At 41.3% G+C, this 23,371-nt stretch overlaps 1 protein-coding gene across 1 annotated transcript in view; it reads left to right on the top strand.

The window, feature by feature from the left end:
• Positions 1 to 23,371, top strand: part of LOC128648765 (alpha-aminoadipic semialdehyde dehydrogenase-like) — a 283,737-nt gene that overhangs the window by 43,860 nt on the left and 216,506 nt on the right. Inside the window, 3 exon segments of the mRNA XM_053701624.1 lie at positions 2,207 to 2,260; positions 3,651 to 3,716; positions 8,251 to 8,331. Of these exon segments, the coding sequence (XP_053557599.1) occupies positions 2,207 to 2,260; positions 3,651 to 3,716; positions 8,251 to 8,331 (201 nt within the window).

The raw sequence follows: 23,371 nt of genomic DNA, 5'->3' as shown, positions 1-23,371 counted from the left end.
ATCCCACCTGGTTAGTGTGAGTCGGGATGACCCTGTGGTAATAATTTTGGCATATAATTTAATATCTACATTAAGAAGCGAGATTGGGCGAAAGTTAGGAGTCGTGGCAGGTTTGTCCGGTTTTGGCAGTACTACTGCATGCACCTCCAACATGGAGGAAATGTGGCTCCGTTCGCAATTTAGTTAAAGATTATAGCTAAATGCGGGATACAGGCTTCTTGGAAGGATATTTCCGGAGTGGTGATAGGGTCATTGAGATCTCTTAATTGCTCTTCTGTAAGAACAGGGAGGGGGCAATTCTGGAGGAATTGTTACATTTTATAGAGTAATAAGTATGGAATGTATGTAGAATAGAAGAAAGAATGAAATTCCAGACCGGCTCTGGAATTTCCGGTCTGGAATATCGTTCTTTCTTCTATTTGACCGTTCCATAGGGCTCTCCTGGTGAAGCCCACAGCGAGATCACTCTGACCGCAAACCCGGATCTTGAACCGGAAGGACATACACAGCAACACTAAGACAGGAGCCTCATCTCGAGTAAGTCTGCTTTGTTTATAAATATAACAGAATATATGTTTCTCTGAACTGTTTCTACATTATAAGGCTTGTCTATGAAGGACTGTTTTTCTTAAGGTTACGGTCTCATTTTTGGAGTGATATGCATTTCCTGATGCCGAGTGCTGGGACTATTGTTGTGTGATGTATGTAGAATGTCAGGGGTGTTTTTTGTGGGGGTTTGTTAGATTTTTTTTTTTTTTTTTACATTTATCTTTTATTCAGCCCAAAAACTATGGTTACTGTTTTGTCAGTGTTTGTAAACAGTTTATTTTTACTGATCCATATTTCATCACAGCCTCAAGTTGGGATATGTTTGTTTTTTTTGCATATATTATAGTGTCATCCACATACGTGTGCACAGTTGAGGATTTGCAAACTAAGGGAAGATCATTTATGAATATAGAGAGAAAGAGGGGCCTTAAAATGTAACCCTGGGTCATACTGCTGAAGACATTATTAGAAATAGACACAAATTGAGATCTGTCTGATAAGTAAGAACAGAATCAATTTAACTATTTATCATTTAATCCAGAGGCTTTGATTTTATGTATTCTTTCATGATCCAGATAGAGATTATAACTACTGGGAGCTAGTTAACACACTGGGTGAGCCAATAACATATATGTGCAGCCACCAATCAGCAGCTCATGAGCCTACCTAGGTATCCTTTTCAACAAAGGATATCAAGAGAATGAAGCAAATTAGGTAATAGAAGTATTTTGGAAAGTTGTTTAAAATCACATTCTCTGTCTGTATCGTGAAAGAAAAAAATTGGGTTTCATGTCCCTTTTAAGATGTCATGATCAACAGTGTTAAAGGTCTTCCAAAATCTAGGAAATTCCAGTCTGTAGCTCATTGGTAACTTAAGAGGGCTTTTACAGTAGAATGGTTTGGTTTGGGTGAAAGTCAGATTGGAAGTACTGGTAAAATCTGCACAGTTGGCTATAGGCATATTTCTCCACAGGCAGTAAGAATATAGGCCCATAGGTTTGAGACTAGAGTTTTATCTCCACTTTTGTGGACTGGAACAACCCTTTCTGTTTTCCAGGATATTTAAGGATACAATGGATAATTAAGGATACAATGGGAAGGGCAGTAGCTGGTGCACTGAGCTTTAGGTACATAATTGTTTACTTAACTGTACTATAACCCCTTCGCTGCAAATGACAAACACGTTGTAGTCATCTGCACAATGCTTTTAGTGCTAGTGACAAACGTGCCTCGTCCTCCAGGGCAGAAGGCCACTTTTGGAGCTCATTGGGGACCCCCCTACACTTATAACAGCATCTGTGATCTAGTTGCCCAGCATTGCCAGGGATGTTACCACGCCCACACCTAAACTTTCAAATTTACTACTGTAATCTAATTTGCTTTGTTCTATTGGTATTCTTTGTTGAAAAGCATACCCTGGAAGCTCAGTAGCAGCAATTCATTCCTGGGAGATGGTTTCTGATTAATGACTGCACATAAATGCCTTGTGTCATTGTCACACTTGATGTGTTCAGCTAGGTCCCAGTAGTGCATTGCTGCTCTTGCAATAAGATACCAAAAGAATGAACTAAATGAGATAACAGAAGTATCTTTTTAGAAAGTATTTAATCTGTGCATTGTTATTCATTTGTGCTTTTTCCCACTTATTTTCCTACAGATCGTGACATCGTATTGTCCTGCTAATAATTTGCCGATTGCCAGAGTTAAACAGGTATTTTTTTATTTTTTTATTCTTATCTGTGTCTGATTAACTAATACAAGAGTTGTGCGCACACAAATAAATTCATATATAATGGAACAGTTAGTTTTTGCATGGTTTTTAACTCTAGTGCAAAGCAAATGGAGACCGGCTTATTGTGCTCTTCCATATAGCTATTGTTTATAGGACTTTTATAAGTTACTCAATGACACATTTTTTTATTTATTTTTATTTTATTGAGGTAAAATTTGGCATACATAAATCGCATTCAAACACTCCATAAGTACTAACATAGGAAACACAATACAGAGCTGAAAAAATGTAAATACAAGCGTTGATAGTAATATCCACTAATAGGATAATAAAAATAATAGATAGATAGTGTTAACAATGTTATGTAAACATATTCTTCATTCATGCCAACAATGGTGTAAGTCTCCCCTTTTAGTTAAGGGGCCACTCATGGACCCCTACCCAAGTGGGTTTCTTATTGCACAGGGAGGCTACCTGCACTAGAAAGACCACTCATGGATCTTGTTATGTTTACCTCAGATTTTAAATGTTTTTATAAGTTTAATAAGGACTTATATTTAAAACGTCTTTCATAGAACTATAAAGAAAATATCTAGAATCAAGGTTTATTTAAACAAATAACTGTGAGAATGAATATTGGGAAACTACACATTTTAAAGTGAGCTTACCATAAGAAACCCATAATTTCAGAAGGTTACCCTGCTAAGGCACTTATCCATCCAACCATTTAGTTATTGCGCAAGGGAGTCCCATAGAGGAAACTCATTGGGTTTTTATTTTATTTTAACGCTTAGCATAAAGAATTGTAATCTGAGGCACGATATGAAGTTTAATTATGCCAATAAGTGGGCCAACTTAATTTGTCTTAAAAGGCTTGAGAGCTGATTCTAAACAGATCCCTTGTGACCACATGGAAGCTCTTAAATAAAAGTTAGGGACCTTTAAAAAAAGATAAAAGTTTGGTTACCATACAATGCAGTCTGAGTTCTCTACTCCTCAATGACACATTTGTCATGTGTTTCTCTGTTTCATCCGTCCTTTGCCCCTTGAATTGCATAGTAATTTGGAACAAATTATTCAAATGTTATTTTAATTAAATGTATTTAAAATTATAATTGGGGGTTAGCATCAAGGCCTGTGTGTCAAAATGTTCACTATTAGCAGCATTATCTAATTTTTTATATAGTTTAATGTAATGGTAATCATTTTATTAACCTTTAACAGCTGAGTTTGTCCTGCAGGGATTAGAACCTGTGACCCAAACATTTTGCTACTTGAACCATCTGAGCCTTATCAGTGGTCTGAAATTTGTTGCACTCACTGAATGGTAAATTTTATTAATTGTTTTTATTTGCACTGCTTGTTTTAGGCCAGTCTGGAAGACTATAATGAAACAGTCAATAAAGCAAAAGAAGCATGGAAAATCTGGGCAGATGTAAGTATTAATGTAACAATCTAGGCAAGTTCTGGTGCTTTATATAAAGGTAATACTTTATATAAAGGTAATACTGTCAGTCATTTTGTGGGATAGTCACTGTATGACAGCTTTTCACCGCTGTTCCTCCTGCAGCTCTCCGTACATTGCCACACCACTGAGCTGCTTAACGCAGCCCATATCATATCTAGCTCTCCTCTACTCTGTCCCTGGCACACCAGTCCCAGATTCACTCTAGGAAACATTAGAAGTTATGTAGCAATCATAATAGTGTTGCAGTATTATTTAGTTGAAATAGTTTTTGATTAACTCCTCTCCTCCTTTAAAAGTAACAAGAAATACACAAACAGTTCACATTATGGGAACAATATACATCTCAACATAGAAATCTATCGAAATAAGCATGTCCACTCCAGTAAAGTTCTCTTTAGTTAAGTCTTTTAACAGTCCATATGTGGTATCTCTCCGTTTTTAACACGAAAACTTCAGCAATGGGGTTTATTCTTCCCCTTCAACTTATATCTTGTATTAATGAATCAGTCTTCTCCGTAATGAAATGAGGAGTAACCTTTTTCCAATAAAGTTTCCCTCCTTTTTACTCCATATCTTGCACAATTGGGCTAATGTCTATCTTAGGGAGTAAATTGATGTGGGGGGTAATATCCCAGTACATCTTCAACCTTAATTGTCAACGTAATACATGTAAACAAATTAAACCAACAAAACAAATAAACAAGAACATCTATAGAGTTATATTTTGCCACAGCACTATTCATCTTTTCGGTATCTAAAAGTTGCTAGCTCATCCAAATATTGATCCGTATAAACTTGATTTACCGTACCAACCACCTAACTCTTTTCTCTCAACCTCTCCCCATAAAGTTTTATTAACTTTCTCCTATTCTCTAGGTCCATTTTAGACACCATGCTATATTACTGCTTACTGTTTCCCATTATTCAATAAAACCAAACCTTTTGGAATAGAGACTCTGTGTTTTGTACATTTGCTGCTGATTCATACATCAAGTATGTCATCTGGATTCTAGTTAGGACCTCTGCCCAATATTTTGCAATGGTTGTTCTGGTTATAGTACAAAGAATTCTAATAAACATATTTATGTGTGCATTGAATCCAGAGATGCTTTCGTGTAATAATGCTTGAGCCGGGGTGAGAGAGATTTGCTCATTTAGCACCTTACTCAACAGTTGAGACAGTTCCTGCCATATTTTGCTTACCTTTGTACACTCCTCTCCCACCACATGTGGAAATAAGAACCTACTGCCTCGCAGCCTCTATAGCAATGAGCAGAACTCCCCTTGACCATGTGGGCAGTCTTTATTGGGGTCAAGTACCATCTGAAGGTTGTTTTTAATATATTCTCTCTAAGATCAGCACTAATGAGACCCTTACTAGCCTGATGAACTATTTCGTTCCACTTTCCCGTCTCAATCTCTTTGCCTAAATCTGTTTCCCATTTTAGCAGTACCTGGGTTTTAGTCTGTCCTCTGGTCTCTTGAATTGCTATATACAGTCTAGAAATTGCTTTTTTAGATCTGTGGAGGGATGTACACAGGTGTTCTAGAGTGGTCTGCTGACTATGTACTCTAATTGTCTCTAGGTATGTTCGTATGGCTGACATTACTTGGAGATATAGGAACCACTGCAAGGGAATAGGCTCAAGTTTCTGTTGAAGTTGTGCAAATGTCAATAGCTTACCCTGAAGTTGCAGATCCGCCACCCTATATAACCCCTTGTTTTCCCACTTCTTAACCCGGTGTTTGTATTCATCATTTATAATATATTTAAGAGGCACTATCAGTGTGTGTATAGGAATTATCTTGCCCGTCCGACAGGATGATGTCCACTGCTGTCTTGAAATCAATGTGGTTTTGTCTGGTATAGGGCACGGGATTCGCAAAGATCCCTGTTCCAGAGAATGCCATCTGGCCTCTCTTGTTTCAACATTTCTGCCTCTAGAGCCGGCCATAGAATGTCAGTTTGTCGTCTCCCTAATATTTAGTTTTGGGCTAATCAGGCTGCTGTGTAGTAATCATGTAAATTAGGGGCTCCCATCCCTCCCAGTTGTCTATGTCTATCCATGATGTGGTGTGAAATCCTTGGATGTTTATTATCCCTCAGAAATCTATGTATATCTCTCTGAAGATTGTCAAGGTTTGGGATATGTAGTTTAATCGGGCGTACTCTGAAGAGATACAAAATTCTCGGCAAAATTGTCATTTTCACCGCAGACAATCTACCGTACCAGGAAAAGCCCATCTTCCTCCATTTCCCCAGATCTGATCGGATTGCTTTGAACAAGGGAGCATAGTTTGTCGCATAAAGCTTCGAAGAGTGTGTTGTGAGCTTAATCCCTAGGTATTTCAATCCCTCTGACACCTATTGAAAATCGAAATTTGCCTCAATCAATTTAATCGTGTTTTTTGGGATGGATAAGGGGAGTGCCTCACATTTTCTCGCATTAACTTTATAGCTGCTAATGGTTCAATACATATTGCGAAAATTAACGGAGAGAGCGGGCATGTTGCAGTATTATTTAAAGGGACACAAATCCCACAATTGTTCTTTCATAATTCAGATACACATATAATTTGAAACAACTTTCCAATCTACTTCAATTATAAAATACTTTATTCTCTTGGTATTCTTTGTTGAAGGAGCATCAATGCACTACTGGGGCCTAGCTGAACATATCAGTGAGCCAGTAACAAGGCAAATATGTGCAACCACCAATCAGCAGCAAGCTCCCAAGTATGCTTTTCAATGAAGGATACCAAGAGAACAAAGTAAATCTGATAATAGAAGCAAATTGGATAGTTGTTTAAAAGGATATGCTCTATTGGAAAGAAAAATGTTGGGTTTCATGTCCCTTTAAGATTTAATCCCTTGACCCAAAAGGAGGTATGTATACATGATGTGGTACTTTGCCCATCGTACTTCATAACATATATGTACGCCCTTGCTTCAGGAAGTTACGGTAGCGATATAAAGGCAGGTGCCTGATCGTAACAGACAGTGACACAGTTTGTGTCACTGACTGTAACAAACTCCCGTTTGCTCTATTGGGAGGAATGGAGGAAATTGGTGTGCGACACATTGATGGAGTGGGAGGAAGGGGTGAGACCCTCTAGTGCCGAAAAATTAGTGTGGATGGGAGAGGGAGTAGTTGCTACACTACAGAAAAAAAATTAGGAATTTGGGTAGGGGAACCTTGCATTAGTGATCACTGGGGGGTGGGTTGGGCCGCTATACACACAAAAATATTTAAAATAACTAAAAAAAATAAGTAAAAATAATAATAAAAAAATCAATCTATATAAATTGTGTACTAGCAGACAGCTGCCAGTATCTATGATGTCGGACACCATTAGGAGGAGGAGGGTACGGTGGATCCTACACTGCAAGAAAATAAATAAATTATTAAAACAAAACAAAAAACTTCATACTGGCAGGCTCTCTGGCTGTACTTCCAATTGTTGTTAGGAATGTGGGTGTAAGAGGGGAGAGAACTGTTTTGGAGGGATCAGGGAGGTTGGAAGTGGGAGGGTAATCCCTGTATTAAAATACTATTTCCCTTACTAATTAACCCCTTCACTGCCAAGAATTTCAGAAGTATGGTGTACAGCTGCAATAAGCAGACTTCTAATTGGAAAGCCATGTATGTCTATTTCTGAACAAAGGGGACCCCAGAGAACCTTTCACAAACATTTGTCTTATGACTGCAGTAGAAACCGAAGACAAAACACTGTGTGCAAAGCTGTGTCTATATAAATAGATTATTAGTCTCATCCAAGCAATGAGAATACTTTCTACAAACGAGCGGATAGCCACAGATTTGTGTAATCAGTCGTACATGCCAATGTATACACTCAGTTGGGGACTTTGATGTCAATCGCTCTTGGAGGTATAATCAACCAGGATATGCACTCGGTCCCCAGGGATAAAAATAAGAACACACGTTGTGTACCATGTATCTGCTGTAGGTCCGTTCTAGCCTCACTAGAGCTGTTCACCCCTCCAATTAAATGTGCCTGGGTGCATTTTCAATTTGAAATAAAAGCATTTTTGCAATATACTTTCATCAACAAAAATGGTTTTAGTAAAATGTACTACTGTTTTTCTGTGGAATATGCACGTATCTTGTGAGGGCCCATGCACCAGTATTCATACACCATGCTTGCTCAGATAGCAGGCAATGGTGTTTATTACTTCTGAAGACATTTGTGTCATACCAATCATTGCTGACTCTGGTGTGGTGTTTGATTACTGGTGTACGTGCCTTCACAGTATATGTGTGTATCCCATTAAAAAACATTAATAACTTTTACTAGCAGCATTTTTGCTAACAAAAGTAAATTGCAACAATGCTTATATTTCAAATTAAAATGACCTTTTCTATCCCTTTAATTAAACTCGCACATAAAAAACAAAAGTAAAAATGTATATAATTTCTGGTTCTAGTGTTTATTTTTAAACTTTTGCATTAATGCGTAGTTATAATTATTTATTTTTAAGATTCCTGCTCCAAAACGTGGTGAGATAGTACGACAAATTGGTAACGCACTTCGAAAGAAGATCAAACGTCTAGGACATCTGGTATGGTTTACATAGTTTACTATATTAATAAGTTGCTCTCCATAAAGTATTGTACCTTATTATTTTGTGGTTCTTGTGAATGTGGCTAAATATAATTCTTTATTTTCTTTCCTATGACATGGAGAGTCCAAGATGTCATTCCAATTACTAGTGGGATATTCAACTCCTGGCCAGCAGAAGGAGGCAAAGAGCACCCCAGCAAAGCTGTAAAGTGTAACCCCCAGTCATTCTCTTTGTCTGTCAATGGAGGATGTGCGAAGTTGGTGTCTGAAGATATTTAATCCTTTTAGGGGTTCTTTTCCATGCATGCAAGGATTAGAGGCTATGCTGTGTCCATGCCAATCTCTTTAGTAAGAGTAATGGTGGCTCGAGGTAGTCTTTGCTTTATTTCTAACATTATGCTACTCCTATATGGAAAACCAGGGTTGGTGACTCTGTATTTTCTTTCTCTATAGGTCCCTGATAGATATTGTGATCTATCACACCTAGAGGTGTTCCTGCCCTACAACAGAGCAGGTAAGGGCCTTTTTTACCTTCCAGGTGGGAGGACTTAAGGAGCTAAGGTCAAGGATCCCTGGAGGGGATTAGTACCTATCCCTTTCATTAGACACATGTCAGGGATTTTATGGGCAGTGGAGTTTTTCCTTTATACGGTGAAAAGGCTCTTAATAAGCATTTAGGACATAAGAAGTTAATTCCTTATATAGAATAACGGTTCCCTTTTTATTATAGGAGTGAAGTCTCCTATATTATGCTTAGGGCAATACCTCTGGGGAGGCAGGTGCGTGTCTCTTTAAAGGTTAATCTGAGACCTCCGCACGCTTATATCTCACATGCCGAGATTTTCATACTCCCTATGTGTATCTCAGCCGACAGGCTCTTCACTCAGGTCTTCAATGGGAAAGTACTTAATGTAGAATCTGCTAACTTTTTAGTTACTGTTTCCTCACTAATATTACATTTTATCTTGGGAAATCAGGATGCTGCTTGATGAAATTACATCTTTTATTAGACATAAAATAAGTATTTACATAGAAACAAGTTACTGACTAATGTAAGGGAAGGGGAGAGAGAGATGGAAGGGAAGAGGTAAGTGAGAAGAGAGCTTAGCCTACATACAATGTCAACTTACTAACTTATATTTCTCCAACATTGGTGTGTCCGGTCCACGGCTTCATCCTTACTTGTGGGATATTCTCTTCCCCTACAGGAAATGGCAAAGAGAGCACACAGCAAGAGCTGTCCATATAGTCCCCCCTCTGGCTCCGCCCCCCAGTCATTCTCTTTGCCGCTCTGAACAAGTAGCATCTCCACGGGGATGGTAAAGAGTATGTCATCGGCTCCACCATGGAAGCTACCTTTGAGACAGGATCTTCTAGTACAAGGTCCATTCGAACATCCAAATTTAGTCTCCCTGCATCTGACTGCTTGGAAATTGAACGCTTGATTCTATCTAAGTGTGGGTTTTCGGATTCAGTGATAGACACTCTGGTGCAAGCCAGAAAACCTGTAACTAGAAAAATTTACCATAAGATATGGCAAAAATATATCTGTTGGTGTGAATCCAAGGGATTCTCTTGAAGTAAAATTAAAATTCCTAGGATACTTCCTTTCTCCAAGAGGGTTTGGATAAAGGGTTGTCAGCTAGTTCCTTTAAGGGACAGATATCTGCTCTGTCTGTTTTATTACACAAACGTCTGGCAGCTGTGCCAGATGTACAGGCGTGTGTACAGGCTTTAGTTAAAATCAAGCCTGTTTACAGAACTCTGACTCCTCCTTGGAGTCTAAATTTAGTTCTTTCAGTTCTTCAGGGGGTTCCGTTTGAACCCATGCATTCCATAGATATTAAGTTACTATCTTGGAAAGTTTTGTTTTTGGTTGCTATTTCTTCTGCTAGAAGAGTTTCTGAATTATCTGCTTTGCAGTGTACTTCTCCCTATCTGGTATTCCATACAGATAAGGTAGTTTTTCGCATCAAGCCTGGTTTTCTTCCAAAGGTCGTTTCCAACAGGAATATTAACCAGGAAATTGTTGTTCCTTCTCTGTGTCCGAATCCAGTTTCGAAGAAGGAACGTTTGTTACACAACCTAGATGTGGTCAGTGCTTTGAAATTCTATTTAGAAGCAACAAAGGATTTCAGACAAACTTCATCCTTGTTTGTCGTGTATTCTGGTAAGAGGAGAGGGCAGAAAGCTACTGCTACCTCTCTTTCTTTTTGGCTGAAAAGCATCATCCGATTGGCTTATGAGACTCCCGGATGGCAGCCTCCTGAACGAATTACAGCTCATTCTACTAGAGCTGTGGCTTCCACATGGGCCTTCAAGAACGAGGCTTTTGCCAAATTTTACAAATTCGATACTTATGCTTCTTCGGAGGCTGTTTTTGGGATAAAGGTTTTGCAAGCCGTGGTGCCTTCCGTTTAGGTAACCTGATTTGCTCCCTCCCTTCATCCGTGTCCTAAAGCTTTGGTATTGGTTCCCACAAGTAAGGATGAAGCCGTGGACCGGACACACCAATGTTGGAGAAAACAGAATTTATGTTTACCTGATAAATTTCTTTCTCCAACGGTGTGTCCGGTCCACAGCCCGCCCTGGTTTTTAATCAGGTTTGAAAAATTTCTTTCTTTATACACTACAGTCACCACGGCACCTTATGGTTTCTCCTTTTTCTCCTAACCGTCGGTCGAATGACTGGGGGGCGGAGCCAGAGGGGGGACTATATGGACAGCTCTTGCTGTGTGCTCTCTTTGCCATTTCCTGTAGGGGAAGAGAATATCCCACAAGTAAGGATGAAGCCGTGGACCGGACACACCGTTTGAGAAAGAAATTTATCAGGTAAACATAAATTCTGTTATTCATTCATTCTCTCACACAGCCCAGCCCACACTCAGTTGTAAATTCCTCAGTCAGAGAAAAGATGACATCATTAGATCAGTGGGGGTAGAATGTCACGTCCTTAGGCTATTGGTTATAGGAACAGAGATTTAATCAGAGCCTTGTATTTTATGACACCACCTGTGAGATGCTAACTATTGGTAAGAGTTGTAAAATTTGTTTGTGAATCCTTTCTTCTTTTGAGGCATTGTTTTGATAGAGAATTTGCTCAGATCTCCAACTGGTTTTTCCCCAAACTTGTCTTGTCACCTCTGAACGGAAACAAGCTGGTAACTAGGTCAGTATCACCAATGCTATTCTTAATCTGCATTTAACCCTTTAAGTCCTTGATGTTGTAGACAAATGTCCCTTAGCATTTCAATATCCAATAATGTCCATGGAAATAACAGTCTGATATTAAAGTTAGGTGTGTTCATAAAAGACAACACTTATGTTGGCGTCTTTGTAGATGAATCTCATGGCATTGCATCTCAATTTCAAATTGCAGAGATGCAGATCGAGGTTGAAGGATACTCAAGGCAGAGTTGGTAGACGCATTAGAAGTACCTTGGGGTTATCAACTAGTTTATCTGTTTCCCTAGATTGTGTTCCTTCCACATGTGATAGTGTGGATCAAATAATAGAGGGTATCTGCATGGCTATGCAGGATTTAGTACGCAGATCTCATTAGATTGTCGTCTGCTCCCCCCCCCCAAGGCGTCTTCCTCAGAGACCGGACTTTCTAGGTCAGGGTTATTGCTTTTACCAAAATCCAGATTCTCTGAGACTGACTACATGCAGATTTTAACTAATGATTTTAGCTCAAAGGTTTTTTTGAGTCTGTGATAGATACTCTGAAACAGGTTAGCAAACCTGTCACCAGGTGTATAAATCATAAGGTGTGGAAGGTGTATTTATCTTGGTGTGCTGGGCACGGTTTCTCCTGGCACAGATTGAGATTTCCACGTATTCTTCCGTTTTTACAAGGGCAACTTGGAATGAGTCTTTCGACTAGTTTATTAAGAGCCAGATATCGTTTTTTTCTGTTTTGTTACATAGAAAGTTTGCACGTTTGCCTGATGTTCAATCCTTTGTTCAAGCTATGGCTAGAATTAGACTGGTTTTCAAACCTATTGCTCCACCTTAAAACCTTAACTTTGTTCTTAGAGAATGCAAAGGCTCAAACCGAACTTGCTCTAATAGTCTATATGGAAGGTGTTATTCTTGTTAGCAATCTCTTCACCATACAGAGTTTCAGAATTGTCTGCTCTTCAGTGTGCTCCTCATTATCTGCTGTTTCATTAGGATAAGGCTGTACTACAAACAAAGTCCGGCTTCCTACCTAAGGTGGTCTCGAACGGACAATATTAATCAGGAAATTGTTGTACCATCTCTTTAACCCAATTCCTGTTCTTCTAAAGCAGGGATGGGGAACCTTGGCACTCCTGATTTTTCTGAACTAAATTACCCATGATGCTTAGGCACTCTGAAGTCCAGTTTAACATCATGGGAAATGTAGTTCTGAAACATTTGGAGGGCCAATGTGTTCCCCATCCTTGTACTAAAAAGAGACTATTACACACCACCTTGATGTAGTTAGGACATTAAAGTTTTACCTTCATGCTATAAAGGATTTTCATCAATCGTCTATATTTCTTTTACTTCTAGGACAGACATTCTACAGGTCACAGTGTGACTCTGATTATTCCCTAAGAAGACGGTCTGGGAGCAGGTTATATCTGTTTTTGATGATATCTTTGTTAGGAGCAGTTGGGCTGTTTTTTTTTTTTTTTGTATCTGGGCACTTTTCGACAAAGATGTCTAACACTTTGATACAGGATTTTTTTTTTTGCTTGTGGGGGCAGATTTGGAGGGCTGTCTCTATTTCATTCTTTGAGGGAAAAAGATAAGGGCATATATGTACTGAGGGGAATTTGTTTTTAGCCACGATCGTGGCAAATGGCCGCTTTGCACTCTTTTGAAAAAAGAAGGCGGTCCTCTAGTAGCTGCGCCATCTTAGCAATCAGATCTCCTGTGACAGCATTTAATTTCAGCGCTCTTTCGAACTAGGAGGTGTTGAGTGCCTCCGCTATAGCGCTGGGGTTTTTAGGTGGCATTTAGATAAGGAGTCATAATGGTTTTTGTTTTGTTTTTATGTCTGGGATAAACGTTATATTTTTGACAGTTATGGAGGACAATTTTTCTTTGGATATTTCTAACACTCCTAGAATTATATCAGATAAATGCTTCTATTGTGAAGAGGCCACAGTGTGTCCCTCTACACAGTTCTGCTCTATTTGCTTATCATCTGTATTAAAAACTAAGAAGGGATCTATCCCTGTTCCTCTCTTGCCTGATAAATTTAACCCCTCAGATCCCTCCACCTCTCATGACTCTGTTGGCCAAGTGATGCATCAGCTTTCTCCTCAGCCCCAGTCCCTTAATGTCACAAGCAGTGCCCTGCAGCTTATTACAATTTCTACCTGGAGGTGTTTTTTTACTGGTGAACTTTGCAGTTCAGTTACAATCCACTGTCTATGCTGCATTAAATGCCCTGTCTGTTGCGGCCACGCATAACAGAAAATTAAACATGTTTTCCCTGATGCAGAGTTTAATCCTCCTATTCAGTCTGTGTTGGACAGTGTGTCTTATCATTCTGAGGATGAACTGACTTAGATAGCGTCTGGGGGGAGCTTTCTGACTTGGATACCTCTGAGGAGAAGTCAGTTGAACCTGAGGAGGTGAGCTTCAGGTTCAAACTTCTTCGATATTTACTTATGGAGGTCCTGTCGATCCTGGGTGTCCCTGAGCCTAAACCATCAGAGGAACCTAAGATTCCTAAGCTGAACAGGGTTTAAGAAGTCAAGAGTATGGCGGAAATCATTGCTAAAGAATGGGAGAAGCCTGGAATTCCATTCTCTCCTTTAGCTACTTTTAAGAGAATGTTTCCAGTTCCTGACTCTCACCTGGAATTGTGTAGTTCCATCCCTAAGGTGGATGGAGCCATTTCTACCCTGGCTAAACATACTACTATCCCTCTTGAGGATAGTACCTCCTTCAGGGACCCCATGGATAGAAAGATGGAGGGGTATTTAAGGAGGATGTTTCACCAGACAGAGCTTCTTTTTCCACTGGACGCAGCCATTGCGGCTATCACGGGTGCTGCCACCTATTGGTGCGACTTGATTCTGGTTGAAACCCCATAAAAAGATATCCATTTGTGGATTATGGCTCTTAAAATTTCCAATTCCTTCATTTGTCAGGCTAACATGCAGATCATTCGTCTGAATGCTAAATCCTCTGGGTTTCGAGATGCTTGTGTGAAGAGCCATTTGGTTAAAGTCCTGGTCAACAGACATGGTAACCAAATCTAGACTCCTTGTATTTAAAGGGAGAGACATTGTTTCGTCCTGGTCTGGATTCTTTTATCTCCACGGTGACTGGAGGAAAGGGCGCTTTCCTCCCTCAGGATAATAAGACTAAGTCCAAGGGTTGCCAGTCATCTAATTTTTTTCATTCAGATAAGGGTTTGAGAGCTCAGCCTGCCGCAAAGGCTGATCAGACCAAGAATCCCAGGAAGCAAGGCCAGTGGAACAAAGGCAAGCAGTCCAAGAAGCCCTCCGGCGACAACAAGTCTGCATGAAGGGACAGCCCCCAATCCGGGACCTGATCTAGTACGGGGCATGCTTTCTTTCTTCTGAGATGTCTGGGCTTGAGACGTTCAGGATCCATGGGTTTTGGATGTAGTCTCCTAGGGGTACAGGATAGGTTCTGATCTCGCCTGCCAAGAGGCAGATTCTGTCATGAAGACTTAACTCCAACCCTGTAAAGAGGGCAGCCTTTTTAAATTGCGTACAGGAGCTATCTGCTTTGAGAGTGATTGTACCCGTACCCCTATCAGAGAGGAGCCTAGGGTTTTATTCAAACCTGTTTGAAGTTCCCAAGAAAGAGGGAACTTTCCATCCAATCCTGGATCTAAAATGTCTCAACAAGTTCCTCAAAGTTCCGTCCTTCAAATGGAGACCATCAAATCCATTCTCCATTTGGTCCAAGAGGGTCAGTTCATGACCACCATAGACCTGAAAGTTGCATATCTCCATGTTTCCGATCCAAAGGGATTATTTCCAGTGTCTGCAGTTTGTCTTTCTGGACAAACCTTTCCAGTTTGTAGCTCTTCCTTTTGGTCTAGCTACTGCCCCAAGGATCTTTACAAAGGTATTAGGAGCCCTTCTTGCAGTATCCAGAATGTAAGGTATCACGGTTGCTCCTTACCTGGACGATGGTTCAGGCTCCATCTTTCCCTTTGGCAAGATCTCACATGAAATCTCTACTGTGTCTCCTTCAGACTCTCGGCTGGAAAATGAATTTGGACGAAAGCTCTCTGGTCCCCAACACGAGGGTATGCGTTCTGGGAATGATATTCAATTTCCATTAAGATCTTCCTAATGGATCAAAGACGAGCAAAGCTTCTCTCTGCCTGTCTTTCTCTTCAGTCCTCTGTAGATCCTCTCCATAGCAATTGTTTGTTTCATGTCATGTTGACATGAAACAGTTATGGAGAGGATGCATTTTGTGGTGTCTAGCATATTTTGTTTTTAAATCCTTTGTATGTTACTATTTATCTTGGTGTGAGAAACAAGGTTTCCCTTGGCACAAAGTGAGTATTCCTCAGATTATTTTGTTTCTATAAGATGGCCTGGAAAACAGTTTATCCACCAGTTCTATCAAGGGTCAGATCACTGGCCAATTTCTTGTGCAGTAAAACAGAAAGGGCAATCTTCCTGAAGTTCAGTCCTTTGTTCAGGCCCTGGTTAGAATCAGGCCTGTGTTTAAGCCAGTTGCTCCTCCTTAGAGCCTTAATCATCATCTTTGTGTTATTCAAAGGGCTCCATTTGAGCCTATGCATTCTGTTGATATTAAACTTTTGTCATGAAAAGTTTTATTTTTGTTGGCTGTTTCTTCTGCTCGCAGAGTTTGAGTTATTTGCTTTGCAATGTGGTCCCCCTTATCTTATTTTCCATGCGGATAAGGCTGTCTCAGACCGCAATGTCAATCAGGAAATTGTAGTTCCTTTCTCTTGTTAAGTGTGTTCAGTCCACGGGTCATCCATTACTTATGGGATATATTCTCCTTCCCAACAGGAAGTTGCAAGAGGATCACCCAAGCAGAGCTGCTATATAGCTCCTCCCCTCACATGTCATATCCAGTCATTCTCTTGCAACCCTCAACAAAGAAGGAGGTCGCGAGAGGAGTTGGAGTTTTTACTTAATTATTCTTCAATCAAAAGTTTGTTATTTTAAATGGCACCGGAGTGTGCTGTTTTTCTATCTCAGGCAGTATTTGGAAGAAGAAACTGCCTGCGTTTTCTATGATCTTAGCAGGCGTAACTAAGATCCACTGGCTGTTCTCGACATTCTGAGGAGTGGGGTAACTTCAGAAAATGGGAATAGCATGCGGGGTCCCCCGCAAATGAGGTATGTGCAGTACAATATTTTCTGGGAATGGAATTGACTAAGAAAACACTGCTGTTACCCGTATGATGTAAGTACAGCCTTAAATGCAGTAGTAGTGACTGGTATCAGGCTGATAAATGTATGCACAGTAGAGTTATTTTCTAGGGACTAGAATTTGACTGAGAAAATACTGTTAATACTGAAATAATGCTTAAGCCTTTATCTGCAGTAGTAGCGACTGGTATCAGGCTGATAAATGTATGCGCAGTTGAGTTATTTTCTAGGGACTAGAATTTGACTGAGAAAATACTGTTAATACTGAAATAATGCTTAAGCCTTATCTGCAGTGGAAGCGACTGGTAGCAGGCTTAGTGATAACTTTGCATGACATTGAAAAAAGTTTGTTTTTAAAACGTTTACTGGCATGTTATTCGTTTTGTGAGGTACTTTGGTGATAAATCCTTTTGGGCATGATTTTTTTCCACATGGCTAACGTATATTTCTGCATAGAAACCGTTATATCAGGTCTCCCACTGTTGTAAATGAGTGGGAGGGGCCTTTTTTAGCGCCTTGTTGCACAGTTAAAATTCTAGCACAGTCTTCCTGCTTCTTCCTCCTTGATCCAGGACGTCTCTAGAGAGCTCAGGGGTCTTCAAAATTCGTTTTTGAGGGAGGTAATCAGTCACAGCAGACCTGTGACAGTGTGTTTGACTGTGATAAAATCTTAATTTGATATCCGTTTTTGGGTACTGAGGGGTTAATCATCCTTTTGCTAATGGGTGCAATCCTCTGCTAATTAATACATTTAAAGAATTGTTGACTATAACTGAATTAGTTCTTTGTTATTCAACTGTGTTTTTTATAAGCGCTGCAGCGTTTTTTATATTGCTTGTAAACTTATTGAAAGTAATTTCCAAGCTTGCTAGCTTCATTGCTAGTCTATTTAAACATGTCTGATACAGAGGAATCTACTTGTTCATTATGTTTAAAAGCCGATGTGGAGCCCAATAGAAATATGTGTACCAATTGTATTGATATTACTTTGAATAAAAGTCAATCTGTACCGATAAAGAAATTATCACCAGACAACGAGGGGGAAGTTATGCCGTCTAACTCTCCTCACATGTCAGTACCTTCGTCTCCCGCTCGGGAGGTGCGTGAGATTGAGGTGCCCAGTACATCAAGGCCCTTACAAATCACTTTACATGATATGGCTAATGTTATGAAAGAAGTATTATACAATATGCCCGAGTTAAGAGGCAAGCGCGACAGCTCTGGGTTAAGGACAGAGCGCGCCGATGACACGAGAGCCATGTCTGATACTGCGTCACAATTTGCAGAACATGAGGACGGAGAGCTTCATTCTGTGGGTGACGGTTCTGATTCGGGGAGACCGGATTCAGAAATTTCAAATTTTAAATTTAAGCTTGAGAACCTCCGCGTGTTGCTAGGGGAGGTGTTAGCGGCTCTGAATGATTGTGACACGGTGGCAATCCCAGAGAAATTATGTAGGCTGGATAAATACTATGCGGTACCGGTGTGTACTGACGTTTTTCCTATACCAAAGAGACTTACAGAGATTATTATCAAGGAGTGGGATAGACCCGGTGTGCCTTTTTCCCCTCCTCCGATATTTAGAAAAATGTTCCCTATAGACGCCACCACACGAGACTTATGGCAGACGGTCCCTAAGGTGGAGGGAGCAGTTTCTACTTTGGCCAAGCGTACCACTATCCCGGTGGAGGATAGCTGTGCTTTCTCAGATCCAATGGATAAAAAATTAGAGGGTTACCTTAAGAAAATGTTTGTTCAACAAGGTTTTATATTACAGCCTCTTGCATGCATTGCGCCTGTCACTGCTGCAGCGGCATTCTGGTTTGAGTCTCTGGAAGAGGCGATTCGCACAGCACCATTGGATGAGTCTTTGAGCAAGATTAGAACCCTTAAGCTGGCTAATGCGTTTGTTTCGGATGCCGTAGTGCATTTAACCAAACTTACGGCTAAGAATTCCGGATTCGCCATACAGGCGCGCAGAGCGCTATGGCTTAAATCCTGGTCAGCAGATGTAACTTCTAAGTCTAAACTACTGAACATTCCTTTCAAAGGGCAGACCTTATTCGGGCCCGGCTTGAAGGAAATTATTGCTGACATTACTGGAGGTAAGGGCCACACCCTTCCTCAGGACAGGGCCAAATCAAAGGCCAAACAGTCTAATTTTCGTGCCTTTCGTAATCTCAAGGCAGGAGCAGCATCCTCCGCTCCAAAACAGGAAGGAACTACTGCTCGTTACAGACAGGGTTGGAAAGGCAACCAGTCATGGAACAAGGGCAAGCAGGCCAGAAAGCCTACTTCCGCCCCTAAGACAGCATGAAGACAGGGCCCCCTTTCCGGAGACGGATCTAGTGGGGGGCAGACTTTCTCTCTTCGCCCAGGCTTGGGCAAGAGATGTACAGGATCCCTGGACGTTGGAGATTATATCTCAGGGATACCTTCTGGATTTCAAAACTTCTCCTCCACAAGGGAGGTTTCATCTATCAAGGTTATCAACAAACCTAGTAAAGAAAGAGGCATTTCTACACTGTGTACAAGACCTCTTAGTGATGGGAGTGATCCACCCAGTTCCGCGAACGGAACAGGGGCAAGGGTTTTATTCAAATCTGTTTGTGGTTCCCAAAAAAGAGGGAACCTTCAGACCAATCTTAGACTTAAAAATCTTAAACAAGTTCCTAAGGGTTCCATCGTTCAAGATGGAAACCATTCGGACCATCCTACCCATGATCCAAGAGGGTCAATATATGACTACAGTGGACTTAAAGGATGCCTACCTTCACATACCGATTCACAAAGATCATTATCGGTACCTAAGGTTTGCCTTTCTAGACAGGCATTACCAGTTTGTAGCTCTTCCCTTCGGGTTAGCTACGGCCCCGAGAATTTTTACAAAGGTCCTGGGCTCACTTCTGGCGGTGCTAAGACCACGAGGCGTAGCGGTGGCTCCGTACCTAGACGACATTCTGATTCAAGCGTCAAGTTTTCAAAATGCAAAGTCTCATACAGAGATAGTTCTAGCATTTCTGAGGTTGCATGGGTGGAAAGTGAACGTGGAAAAGAGTTCTCTGTTACCACTCACAAGGGTCCCTTTTCTAGGGACTCTTATAGATTCTGTAGAGATGAAAATTTACCTGACGGAGTCCAGGTTATCAAAGATTCTCAATGCTTGCCGTGTCCTTCACTCCATTCCAAGCCCATCAGTAGCTCAGTGCATGGAAGTAATCGGCTTAATGGTCGCGGCAATGGACATAGTGCCATTTGCGCGCCTACATCTCAGACCGCTGCAACTATGCATGCTAAGTCAATGGAACGGGGATTACTCAGATCTGTCCCCTTTGCTAAATCTGGACCAGGAGACCAGAGATTCTCTTCTCTGGTGGTTGTCACGGGTTCATCTGTCCAAAGGAATGACTTTTCGCAGACCAGATTGGACGATTGTAACAACAGATGCCAGCCTACTAGGCTGGGGAGCAGTCTGGAACTCCCTGAAGGCTCAGGGATCGTGGACTCAGGAGGAGAAACTCCTCCCGATAAACATTCTAGAATTAAGAGCAATATTCAATGCTCTTCTAGCTTGGCCTCAGTTAGCAACACTGAGGTTCATCAGATTTCAGTTGGACAACATCACGACTGTGGCTTACATCAATCATCAAGGGGGAACCAGGAGTTCCCTAGCGATGTTGGAAGTCTCGAAGATAATTCGCTGGGCAGAGTCTCACTCTTGCCACCTGTCAGCGATCTACATCCCAGGCGTGGAGAACTGGGAGGCGGATTTTCTAAGTCGCCAGACTTTTCATCCGGGGGAGTGGGAACTTCACCCGGAGGTATTTGCTCAACTGATTCGCCGTTGGGGCAAACCAGATCTGGATCTCATGGCATCTCGCCAGAACACCAAGCTTCCTTGTTACGGATCCAGGTCCAGGGACCCGGGAGCGGTGCTGGTAGATGCACTAGCAGCCCCTTGGGTTTTCAACATAGCTTAAGTATTTCCACCTTTTCCGTTGCTACCTCGACTGATTGCCAGGATCAAACAGGAGCATCAGTGATTCTGATAGCGCCTGCGTGGCCACGCAGGACCTGGTATGCAGACCTAGTGGACATGTCGTCCTGTCCACCATGGTCTCTACCCCTGAGGCAGGACCTTCTAATTCAGGGTCCTTTCAACCATCCAAACCTAATTTCTCTGAGGCTGACTGCTTGGAAATTGAACGCTTGATTCTATCAAAGCGTGGGTTTTCGGATTCGGTTATTGATACATTAATACAGGCTCGGAAACCTGTTACCAGAAAAATTTACCACAAGATATGGCGTGAATATTTATATTGGTGTGAATCCAAGAGTTACTCATGGAGTAAGGTTAGGATTCCTAGGATATTGTCTTTTCTACAAGAGGGTTTAGAAAAGGGCTTATCCGCTAGTTCACTAAAGGGACAGATTTCTGCTCTGTCTATTCTTTTACACAAGCGTCTGGTAGAGAATCCAGACGTCCAGGCTTTTTGTCAGGCTTTGGCTAGGATTAAGCCTGTGTTTAAAACTGTTGCTCCTCCGTGGAGCCTAAACTTGGTTCTTAAAGTTCTTCAGGGTGTTCCGTTTGAACCCCTTCATTCCATTGATATTAAGCTTTTATCTTGGAAAGTTCTGTTTTTGATGGCTATTTCCTCGGCTCGAAGAGTCTCTGAGTTATCTGCCTTACATTGTGATTCTCTTTATCTGATCTTTCATTCAGACAAGGTAGTCCTGCGTACTAAACCTGGGTTTTTACCTAAGGTTGTTTCTAACAGGAATATCAATCAAGAGATTGTTGTTCCATCATTATGTCCTAATCCTTCCTCAAAGAAGGAAGTCTTTTGCATAATCTAGACGTGGTCCGTGCCCTGAAGTTCTACTTACAGGCAACTAAAGATTTTCGACAAACTTCTTCTCTGTTTGTCGTTTACTCTGGACAGAGGAGAGGTCAAAAGGCTTCGACTACCTCTCTCTCTTTTTGGCTTCGTAGCATAATACGCTTAGCCTACGAGACTGCTGGACAGCAGCCTCCTGAAAAGATTACAGCTCATTCCACTAGAGCTGTGGCTTCCACCTGGGCTTTTAAGAATGAGGCCTCTGTTGAACAGATTTGCAAGGCTGCAACTTGGTCTTCACTTCATACTTTTTCCATATTTTACAAATTTGACACTTTTGCTTCTTCGGAGGCTGTTTTTGGGAGAAAGGTTCTACAGGCAGTGGTTCCTTCTGTTTAATGTTCCTGCCTTGTCCCTACCATCATCCGTGTACTTTAGCTTTGGTATTGGTATCCCATAAGTAATGGATGACCCGTGGACTGAACACACTTAACAAGAGAAAACATAATTTATGCTTACCTGATAAATTTATTTCTCTTGTAGTGTGTTCAGTCCACGGCCCGCCCTGTCTTTTTGAGGCAGGTTCTAAATTTTAAATTATAACTCCAGTCACCACTGCACCCTATGGTTTCTCCTTTCTCGTCTTGTTTCGGTCGAATGACTGGATATGACATGTGAGGGGAGGAGCTATATAGCAGCTCTGCTTGGGTGATCCTCTTGCAACTTCCTGTTGGGAAGGAGAATATATCCCATAAGTAATGGATGACCCGTGGACTGAACACACTACAAGAGAAATAAATTTATCAGGTAAGCATAAATTATGTTTTTTCTTTGCCCCAATCAATCTCCTCCTCTCAGAAGGAGTGTTTGTTACACAATCTGGACGTAGTTCGTGCTTTGAAGTTCTATCTTCATGCTACCAAGGATTTTAGACAATCCTCTTCCTTGTTTGTGGTGTATGAGCGGTAAGCACAAGGGTCAGAAAGCCATTGCGACTACTCTTTCCTTTTGGCTGAGAAGTATCATCAGTTTGGCCTATGAGGAAGCTGGCCAGCAGCCTCCTGAGAGAATTATGGCTCATTTTACCCATGCAGTGTCCTTTTCTTGGGATTTAAAGAACTATCGGCTAGATTTAGAGTTTTGTCGGTAAAGACCCGCGTTGCTAACGCTCCTTTTTTCCCCCCCGCACCTTTTAAATAACGCTGGTATTGAGAGTTCACTGAAGGGCTGCGTTAGGCTCCAAAAAGGGAGCGTACAGGCATATTTACCGCCACTTCAACTCTCAATACCAGCGTTGTTTACGGTAGCGGCTAGCTGGAAAAACGTGCTCGTGCACGATTCCCCCATAGGAAACAATGGGGCAGTTTGGGCTGCAAAAAAACCCAACACCTGCAAAAAAGCAGCGTTAAGCTCCTAACGCAGCCCCATTGTTTCCTATGGGGAAACAGTTTCTAAGTCTGCACCTAACACCCTAACATGAACCCCAAGTCTAAACACCCCTAATCTTACACTTATTAAACCCTAATCTGCCGTCCCCGCTATCGCTGATACCTGCATTACACAATTAACCCCTAATCTGCCGCTCCGTACACCGCCGCAACCTACATTATCCCTATGTACCCCTAATCTGCTGCCCCTAACACCGCCGACCCCTATATTATATTTATTAACCTCTAATCTGCCCCCCCAACGTCGCCGCCACCTACCTACACTTATTAACCCCTAATCTGCCGACCGGAGCTCGCCGCTACTCTAATAAATGTATTAACCCCTAAACCCCCTCACTCCCGCCTCAAAAACCCTATAATAAATAGTATTAACC

The sequence above is a fragment of the Bombina bombina genome, chromosome 2, assembly GCF_027579735.1.
Source record: "Bombina bombina isolate aBomBom1 chromosome 2, aBomBom1.pri, whole genome shotgun sequence".
NCBI classification, from domain to species: Eukaryota; Metazoa; Chordata; class Amphibia; order Anura; family Bombinatoridae; genus Bombina; species Bombina bombina.
Note: the sequence above shows the minus strand (reverse complement) of the source record. Positions and strands in the feature narration are given on the sequence as shown.